This window comes from Triticum dicoccoides, chromosome 6B, assembly GCF_002162155.2.
Source record: "Triticum dicoccoides isolate Atlit2015 ecotype Zavitan chromosome 6B, WEW_v2.0, whole genome shotgun sequence".
In the NCBI taxonomy this organism is placed as follows: Eukaryota; Viridiplantae; Streptophyta; class Magnoliopsida; order Poales; family Poaceae; genus Triticum; species Triticum dicoccoides.
The window spans coordinates 338,090,970-338,101,642 of record NC_041391.1 but is presented as its reverse complement, the minus strand read 5'-3'; the positions used below and the strand labels follow the sequence as shown (position 1 = coordinate 338,101,642).

Genomic DNA, 10,673 nt, shown 5'->3' with positions numbered 1-10,673 from the left:
TGAATATAACTCAAATTCAAATAGCTATTGATTTAACTCAAAGTCCCAACATAATTCCTTAAAAATGTTCACTATTTTTGGTTTGAATCAAAACCCTTGCCAAAATTATCAAACATTAAAGAAGGAATTTTTGGAATCTTTGAATGAAATTTTTAGGGCTCTTGCCCTTCTTTTATTTAAATTTTTCTGAGGCTTGAAAATTCCCTCAGTTCAAGTTTCTTGAGATTAACATGATGCATGATGCTCATTGATGCAACTAGTTAAAAGCATTCTTCTAGGGTTGTGACAGTTACATGCTTTGAGTAAGAAGAATGCTTTGAGTAAGAAGAATGCACCCTTCATATGGGGACCCTCACAAGATGCCACGTTTATGAGTTTAAGAATTGCTCACGCATGCTCCATTGCTTGCATTACCGAACTTTAATAAATGTGTGATCAAACACCAAAAGGATACACAAAACACCAGAAATATACACTGAAACCCAAACACACGCACATGCATAATACTCCCTCCGTTCCTAAATATAAAGTCTTTTTAGAGATTTCACTATGGACTACATACGGAGCAAAATGAGTGAATCTACACTCTAAAATATGTCTATATACATCCGTATGTAGTTTATAGTGCAATCTCTAAAAAGACTTATATTTAGTAACGGAGGGAGTACATTCCCATGAAATAGACTAGTTTTGAGATATCAGGGTAGAGCACATGCATAATACATTCCCATGAAATAGACTAGTTTTGAGATATCAGGGTAGAGCACAGAAAGGAGCAAAAAGGAGCTAACATTCTTATTGAAATACTAACTGTAGTTCATTTATCATATCCTCAGACATTGTACACAGCGGTGCGCTGGTGATCCATCACCACATCAGCCAAACTAGACACGGAATCACAGTTTATACACACAAATTCATTTTGTCTTCTTATCTTCTTTGTTATCCTTCTCCACCACTACTGGCGCTGCAGGTATGCTGAACCACCACTCTCTCAACCTTCTGGTGCATCTCTCTGTGCTTGCTCTCCTTAGCGGAGAGTGGTTCGTGAACACCTCCAGAAACATCGCCAGGATAAGCAATCTTGTGGGCAGCAAGGCAAGGACAATAGCCATCAATAACAGCGCAAGGATAGCTTTGTCTGTGGCCTGCAAATTGCAAGAGTAAGTGAAATATCCGATCGAACTCTGGTATCGAATACGTTTAAGGTTAAAATTGTGGCACTGCCCATAAAATTCAATTTGTTTAGGATCAAACTGATGAATAGAAATTTGTATAGGAGCAAAATGTACTTTTGGAAGCTGGATAGACTGTATAAGTTCAACATTGAGCACAGCAACCAAAAGTCATGCCCGTCCCAGTTTGAGGGGCTTGAGGGGAACATGTTTACCTATGTCTTTTAGGCTAGGCAGCACAAATAGATGCATGGTGTTAAACATTGTAATGCGTCCTGTTATGTCCGTCTCTTTCTGTCTCTCTTGTACTACAAGTTATTCTCATAGAGTTGGAAACAGATTGGGTTAGAGATAGATAGAGTTGGTCTCCTTTTAAGTTTTTCTATCTAGTCTTCTGTAACCCAAACTCTGTAATCCTCAAGAGAGGCTCTCCTCTCGTTCGATCAATATAACTGCGGGCGCTCTCCTCTGGAGGGTACAAAGCTTCATCAAATCTTACATGGTATCAAAGCCCCTCTCTTCCAACACATCTAGCTACCTTCCTCAACCTCCTGCCATGGCGTCCTCCTCTAGCTCCACCACAAACTTTTCCCTCAACTCCCAAGTTTCAGAAAAACTCACTAGAACCAACTTCATCCTATGGCGTGCTCAAGTGCTATCGCAGATTCGAGCTGCGGGCATGTATGGCTACCTAGACAAAACATATCCCGAACCACCCAAAACAATCACCACCAAAGACAGTGCCGGCAAGGATCAAGTCGTCATCAACCCTGAGTACACCGTCTGGGCAAGGGAGGACCAGCAGGTGCTCGCCTACTTGCTCAATAATCTCTCCAAGGAGGTCCTGATTCAAGTCGCCTCTCACGAGAAGGCTCATGCGATCTGGGATGCCCTGATAAGCATGTTCGCCTCCACATCAAGGTCCCGCATCAACCTGATGAACGCGCAGAAGGGGAGCCAATCTGCGGCTGCCTACTTCGGCCACATGAGATCCCTCGCGGACGAGCTGGCCATGGCCGGCGATCCCATCACTCCCAATCAGCTTATCTCCTTCATCATCGCTGGTTTGGACATGGACTACCAGCCCATCGTCTCTGCACTTGATGTCCGCACCAACGACGTCTCGGTTGACGAGCTTTTTTCCATGGTGAGCAACTTTGATCAACCAGTAGAACTCTTCCATGGTACGGGCGCCGGTGGATTCAAGTTCTCTGCAAACTTGGTTGGGCGCGGCCGTCGCTTCTCAAAGGGGGCGTCAACGAAAAGGAGATGGTGGGGGCTTCCCTCAAGGACAAAACAGCGGCGGCAGATCCATCCTAGGCAGCTACCCTGGCCAGGGCGGCGGCGGCGGCGGCTACCGCAGCAACAACAACGGTCAGGGCGGCCGATCTGGCGGCTATGGTAGCTATGGTGGTGGCTTCTACCGTGGCCAACCTGGAGGCTATGGCTATGGTCAAGGTGGTGGCTATGGTGGCTACGGTGGAGGCTCCAACAACCAGCAGCGCCCCTACTACAACAACCAGAGTCGTGGTGGCGCCTCCTCCTTTCCCCAAGGGTTTGATGGAATTTCTCAAATTTGCAAGAAAGATAATCATATTGCAAAAGATTGCAAGTGGCACTATGCCGAAGATAACTGCAGGAAGAAGAAAGTTGCTGCTATGGTGGACACTTCCTATGGAGTAGATACCAACTGGTATATGCCGACACGCTACGGATCACATAACCGGTGAATTGGAGAAGATCACCATGCATGAGAGGTACCATGGCCATGATCAAGTTCACAACGCCGACCGTGCAGGTATGGAGATTAGTCATATTGGTCATTCAATTATTAAAACCCCACTTCGAGATATTCATCTAAACAATGTTCTGCATGTTCCTAGTACCTCTAAGAATCTTCTTTCTATTCATCGCATTGCACTTGACAATCATGTTTTTCTAGAGTTTCACCCATACTTCTTTTTGATTAAGGACCAGGCCACGAAGAAAATCATTTACCGAGGTAGATGCGTGGACGGACTCTACCCGTTGATCCCTAAGTTTAGGAGACTCAATAAACAAGTGCTCGGTGTCATCAAACTTTCATTGGATAGATGGCATCACCGTTTTGGCTACCCCGCTTTTTCTATCGTTCATCAAGTACTTAGCAGAAATAAGCTCCCAGCTATCGGTGAGCATCGTTCTGAAACTATTTGTGATTCATGTCAGAAAGCGAAAAGTCATCAATTGCCATATCCTGTCTCTACTATGTTTCTGTTAAACCATTGCAACTTTTTTTTCCTGATGTTTGGGGTCTAGCTCCTTCCTCTGTTGGAAGACACCTATTATGTTAGTTTTATTGATGACTTTAGCAAATATACTTGGATCTATCTTCTTAAGAAACGGTCTAATGTGTTTCAAGTCTTTCACAATTTTCAAGCTCTTGTTGAACGACAATTTAATGGCAAAATCGTTGCAGTGCAATCTCATTGGGGTGGTGAATACGAAAAATTAGATTCCTTTTTCCAGCAAATAGGAATCTCTCATCATGTTTCCTGTCCTCATGCTCATCAACAGAATGGTTCTACAGAACAAAAACATAGGCACATTGTTGAAGTCGGACTCGCTTTGCTTGCTGCTGCTTCTATGCCACTCAAGTTTTGGGATGAAGCTTTTCTTATAGCCGTTCATCTCATCAACATCTTGCCTAGTCGTGTTATTAATAATGACACTCCTACTTTGTGCTTGTTGGCCAAATTTTCGTCCTTACAACCAACACAAGCTTATGTTTCGTTCAATCCAATGCGTTTTTCTTGGCTATAGTGCGAAACACAAAGGGGTCAAGTGTCTTGATGTGTCAAGTGGACGAGTTTACATCTTTCGTGATGTTGTCTTTAATGAAATCAGTTTCCCTTCGAAAAACTTCATCCTAATGCTGGTGCACTCCTTCGCAAAGAAATTATTTTACTTCTCATCTTTCAGCGTCGATTCTGAGGGTGATAGTAATTGCAATGAACCAATTTTGACTAATCCCTCTAATCCTATGGCTGAGTGTGATGATGCAGGTCTGAACACAGAAGAAAATCCAGCTCAAAGCAGTGCCAATTTGGTGCCAGACAGTGTCTTTGGGCGTCATTTTATGTGTTCTAGTGCTGCCGCAGGAAACAGCACCGAACCTGCCTTGGGGTCCTTGCTGCTGCAGACTGCATCAAGATCTGCCACGGGATCCGTGAAAGCTGTTGCGGCAGCCACACCAGGGCGATCCTCTCTGGACTCCGCGCCACCAGACGCCACCCGCGTCGCGTCCAACACCGCCTCCCCACGCCAGCCAGCTGGGCCCACAGATCGCGTGGAGGCCGCCTCCCCGCCCGCCTCGTGTGCGGCTCGTGCCCGGGTGGCCGACCACCCAATCAGGAGTGGGCCGGCTGTCGGCCGCTCGGCCCTCTCACCTGGCCCATCTGGGCGTCTGTCTCCTGGCACGCGAGACGTGACCAGCGAATCGGCCTCCGGATCGCCAGCCACCTCGCCAGCAGCACTTGCTGGATCTTCTGTGGCTCCATCAGCACCTGACTACCCTGTTGTTCCGCCTGGATTTGATCATCCCTCTGCTCCTACTGCCATCGTCACACCACCACGCACATGGCTCCAGAGGGGAGTAATCAATCATATTAATTACAAGAATATTTCCAAGTTTGGTCTTGCCTGTTTATCTGGTGAACCTACTAACTTCCGTGAAGCCCTTGGTGATGCTCGCTGGAAACAAGCAATGAGGAGGAATATTCTGCCCTGCAGAAAAATAAGACCTGGCATTTGGTTCCTCGTCAGGGAGGTAAAAACTTGATCGATTGTAAATGGGTCTATAGGACTAAGAGAAAATCAGATGACACGGTTGATCGTTATAAAGCAAGGCTCGTCACAAAGGGATTTAAGCAAAGATACGGGATTGGTTATGAGGACACTTTTAGTCCGGTTGTCAAAGCAGCATCCATTCGTCTTATGTTATCCATTGTTGTTTCCAGGGGATGGAGTCTCAGACAGCTAGATGTGCAGAACGCGTTTCTTCATGGTGTTCTGGAAGAGGAGGTGTATATGAAACAACCTCCTGGGTTTGAGGATAAAAATGCACCTTTTCATGTCTGTAAGCTTGACAAGGCCTTATATGGATTAAAGCAAGCCCCCAGAGCATGGTATTCTCGGTTGAGTACAAAGATGCAAACATTAGGGTTTGTTCCATCCAAGTCTGATACATCATTGTTCATTTACAACAAGTTCAAAACCTCCATTTTTGTCCTTATATATGTTGATGATATCATTGTCACTAGTTCATCCAATGAAGCAATAACAAGGTTGTTAAAGGATCTGAGTTCAGAGTTTGCTCTAAAGAATCTAGGAGACTTGCATTTCTTTTTAGGCATTGAAGTTGAGAAAATCAGAGATGGCATTTAGGGAAGTATGCAAATGATTTGTTGAACAGAGTTGGTATGAAGGATTGCAAGCCTTCACCAACACCGTTATCTAGCTCAGAATCATTGACCTTAACTCAGGGAGAACCCTGAATCAGGAGGACAACACCAGTTACAGGAGTATAGTTGGTGCATTGCAGTACTTAACTCTCACTCGGTCTGATATCTCCTTTGCAGTAAATAAAGTTTGTCAGTTTTTGCATGCACCCACCATTGCTCATTGGACTGCAACAAAGCGTATTCTAAGGTATATAAAGCACACGGTTGATCTTGGTTTAACTTTCAGCAAATCCTCTTCTACTCGTGTGAGTGCATTCTCTGATGCTGATTGGGCTGGTTGCCTTGATGATAGAAGATCAACTGGTGGGTTTGCTGTTTTCTATGGACCTAATTTAATCGCATGATGTGCAAAGAAACAAGCTACTGTTTCCAGGTCAAGTACTGAGGTACAACATAAAGCATTGGCAAATGCTACAGCTGGAATTATTTGGTTACAATGTGTGTTGAAGGAACTTGGAGTTCCGCAAACTCTGCATCCCTGTCTTTGGTGTGATAACCTTGGTGCTACATGTTAGAGTTATAATATAAGTCATGTACCCCTTTGTATTTATCCCGTTGTATAAGGGGTTTCCTGCATATGTTCCACACATGTACATGTATATATATCGGCCTATGGCCTCATGGGAATACAAGTTGCTTATTCCTAACATGGTATTAGAGCTAGGTCAATTTTTTTGCACGCTGCAACTCGTGCGATTGATCCGTTGTGGCGCCGCCGCTGCTTTTTTCTCCCCCATCCTAGCAGCCGGTCAACCCACCGCTCATCTCCTTCCCGGTTGTGTGGATCGAGCCGCCCCTGCCCTCTGGATCGCATCCTCGAAGCTACCGGTCCCGCTCTCGATTGAAGTTATAAGCGTTTTGCTGCCATGGTTCATACTCAGTTCTCTTCACCAATTCGTGTTTTTCGTGCTGACTCCGCTGGCGAGTATATCTCTAAGATGTTGCGTGGTGTTCTTGCTGAGCAAGGAACTCTCTCTCAATTCTCTTGTCCTGGTGCTCATGCTCAGAATGGTGTGGCTGAGCGAAAGCATCGTCATCTTCTTGAGACGGCTCATGCATTGATGATTGCTGCCTCTCTCCCGCCTCATTTTTGGGCTGAGGCCGTCTCCACCTCCACCTATCTTATCAATCTACAGCCTTCCGCTGCTCTACAGGGTGGTGTTCCTTTTGAGCGTCTTTTTAATCATTCTCCCGATTATTCGATGCTTCGCTTGTTTGGTTGTGTTTGCTATTTTCTTCTTGCCCCTCGCGAACGCACCAAACTGACCGCTCAGTCTGTTGAGTGTCTTCTTAGGCTACAGTGATGAGCATAAGGGCTATCGTTGTTGGGATCCTATCGGTCGTCGGATGCGTATCTCTCGAGACGTGACTTTTGATGAGTCTCGTCCCTTCTACCCACGTCCATCTTCCTCAACCTTTTCAGTGGAGGATATCTCTTTCCTCACTTTTCCTGACTCACCTATCACCCCCGTCGAGCCTGTGCCTATTCGTTCCACTCCCTCTGCTTCTCCACCTCTAGTCGATTTGCTGCCACCATCTTCCCCGGTCTCCTCGCCTAGCATGTCACTGGATTCTACACCTTCATCTCCGGTGACTTCTTCGTCGCCACCCCCCGATTCCACCATGGCGATTCCTCCTTCTATTGTTCCATCTTTTCCTCAGTGTTACACTCGTCGTTCACGACCTGTGGATGCCTCTATGGATGTGTCGTCATCTTCCTCTCAACCTACTTATGGCCTGCGTTCTCGTCCTCGTCCTCCTATTGATCGCTTTGGATTTCCCACCGCTGGTGCTGCTGTTCTTGAGACGACTTCTTATTGTCAGGCTGTTGTTCATCCTGAATGGCAGTTTGCGATGGCAGAGGAGATTGCTGCTCTTGAACGCACTGGTACCTGGGATCTTGTTTCCCTTCCTCCCGGAGTCCGTCCCATCACTTGTAAGTGGGTCTACAAGGTTAAGACTCGCTCCGATGGTTCTCTTGAGCGTCACAAAGCTCGTCTTGTGGCTCGTGGTTTTCAGCAGGAGCATGGTCGTGATTATGACGAGACTTTTGCTCCTGTGGCCCATATGACCACTGTTCGTACACTTCTTGCCGTTGCCTCTGCACGCCACTGGTCTATATCTCAGCTTGATGTTAAGAATGCCTTTCTTAATGGTGAGCTGCGTGAGGTGTACATGCAGCCACCACCTGGGTATTCTGTTCCTGATGGCATGGTATGTCGTCTTCGTCGCTCTCTCTATGGCCTTAAGCAAGCCCCCTGCGCCTGGTTTGAGCGTTTTGCCTCTGTGGTCACTGCCGCTGGTTTTTCAGCAAATGCTCATGATCCAGCATTGTTTATTCACCTTTCTCCTCATGGTCGGACTCTTCTTCTTCTCTATGTTGATGACATGATCATCACTGGGGATGACCCCGAGTATATTGCCTTTGTAAAGGCCCGTCTTAGTGAGTAGTTTCTTATGTCTGATCTTGGACCTCTTCGTTACTTTCTTGGGATTGAAGTCTCTTCTACCTCTGATGGCTTTTTTATATCCTAGGAAAAGTATATCCAGGATCTTCTTGCTCGTGCTGCTCTTACTGACAAGCGCATTGTTGAGACTCCTATGGAGCTCGATGTTCACCTCCGTGCTACTGATGGTGATTCTCTCCCTGACCCGACGCGTTATCGTCATCTTGTTGGCAGTCTTGTCTATCTAGCTGTCACTCGTCCGGATATCTCTTATCCGGTTCATATTCTGAGTCAGTTCGTCTTTGCTCCCACATCGGTTCACTATAGTCATCTCCTTCGTGTTCTCCGATATCTTTGGGGCACAATCTCTCACCGTCTATTCTTTCCTCGCTCCAGTTCTTTACAGCTTCAGGCTTATTCGGATGCTACGTGGGCTAGTGATCCTTCAGATCGCCGTTCACTTTCTACTTACTGTGTTTTTCTTGGTGGTTCTCTCATTACCTGAAAGACGAAGAAACAGATTGCAGTTTCCCGTTCGAGTGCCGAGGCTGAGTAGCGAGCAATGGCTCTTTTGACGACAGAGGTGACTTGGTTACGGTGGTTACTTCAGGATTTTGGTGTTTCTGTCACTACACCGACTCTGCTCTTATCTGACAGTACAAGTGCTATTAGCATTGCGCGCGATCCTGTGAAGCATGAGCTAACCAAGCATATTGGTGTTGATGCTTTCTATGTGCGCGCTCGTGTGCAGGATCAGGTTATTGCTCTTCAGTATGTGCCTTCCGAGTTACAGTTGGCGGATTTCCTAATGAAGGCCCAGACTAGAGCACAACATGGCTTTTATCTCTCCAAACTCAGTGTTGTTCATCCACCATGAGTTTGAGGGGGGGTGTTAAGAGTTATAACATAAGTCATGTACCCCTTTGTATTTATCCCGTTGTATAAGGGGTTTCTTGCACATGTTCCACACATGTATATGTATATATATATCGGCCTATGGCCTCATGGGAATACAAGTTGCTTATTCCTAACACTACATACTTATCTGCTAATCCAGTGTTTCATGCCAGGACTAAACACATTGAGATAGATTTTCATTTTGTCAGAGAAAGGGTTGCAAATAAACAACTAGAGATCAGATTCATTCCCTCCAAGGACCAGCTTGCAGATGGGTCCACAAAAGCATTACCAGTCAAAGGCTTGGAGGAGTTTAAGCATAATCTCAACTTGCGTAGTTGTGATTAAGGGAGAGTGTTAAACGTTGTAATGCGTCCTGTTATGTCCGTCTCTTTCTCTCTCTCTTGTACTACAAGTTATTCTCATAGAGTAATAAATTGGGTTAGAGATAGATAGAGTTGGTCTCCTTTTAAGTTTTTCTATCTAGTCTTCTGTAACCCAAACACTATAATCCTCACGAGAGGCTCTCCTCTCGTTCGATCAATATAATTGTGGGCGCTCTCCTCTGGAGGGTATGACGCTTCATCAAGTCTTACACATGGACCAGCGCACCAGTAATGGTAGAGGTGGAGCTAGACTGAGATTGACCGGGGTTGTTTTCATGAGAATAGCAGTTCAGAGGGGACGGGCACGATTATAAGGAATGACCGTGGTCTCTTTTTGGCAACGGGAAACTGTGACGCTCCAATTTGTTGATTATGCCACAACTGCCGAGCACAGGCTCTCCTGAATAGACTTTCCTGCCCTTTTCTTCCCTCCCAGATCTCTGTTTCCCGCCTGAACCTTCCAGCCTGTCTAAGGCGTCCTCATTTGCCTAAGGCAGGCAGAGTGGTGCCTAGGCGGACGCCTTGGACGCCTTATGGACTAAGGCGGACGCCTTAGACACACAGGTAAGGCAAGGCCGACGCCTTGGCTCCTGGGGGCGCCCTGATGCCTAGGCCAGTAGGGACGCCTTAAAAACAATGATGGCATCTATCCGAGATGGTCCACATTTGTGGAGACTATCTCAAACCCTGTGCCAGGAGGCAAGAACTCCTACTTTGCCAAGTGTCAGGAGGCTTGCAGGAAGGATGTCTGAGCAGGCATTTGGTGTGCTCCAATCTCGATTTGCTATTGTTCGGTACCCCGCTCTGACCTGGTCGAAATCTCAAATGTGGGAGGAAATGAATTGTTGTGTCATCTTGCACAACATGATCACTGAGAGCGAGCAGGAAGAGCCAGTGTTTGACACTATACCATATTTCAGGTAGGGTCCTCTTGCAACTGTTGATCGCAAAGTCCCGGCAGCATCGGCTGCCTTCCTCAATATGCATCAGGAGATCCGAGACCCACAGGTGCATCAAGAACTGCAGCATGATCTGGTGGAGCACCTATAGAGGCTCAAGGGCAAAGCCTAGTTCGATGTGTTTTAATTTGTGTTTGAATTATGAGTTTGCTTCTTTGAACTATTTGATTTGTATTGATTTCTGTGATGAACTATGTGATAAAAAATAGTTTTGTTGAATTTGTGCCGAAGTGTGCCGAATTTGCGCCGAATTTGGGCCGAACTCTGCGGCTGGGGGGAGGGGGGCGAACTTGGGGGGTCGACTGGG

At 46.2% G+C, this 10,673-nt stretch overlaps 1 protein-coding gene across 2 annotated transcripts in view; it reads right to left on the bottom strand.

Annotated features, from left to right (window-relative positions):
• Positions 1–696: 696 nt before the first annotated feature.
• Positions 697–10,673, bottom strand: part of LOC119322772 — a 50,516-nt gene continuing 40,539 nt past the window's right edge. For both annotated transcript variants that reach the window (XM_037596278.1, XM_037596280.1), the window contains exon 9: positions 697–1,148. In XM_037596278.1, coding sequence (XP_037452175.1) covers positions 918–1,148 — 231 coding nt within the window. In that variant the 3' untranslated portion in view covers positions 697–917. The remainder of the gene's footprint in view (positions 1,149–10,673) is intronic.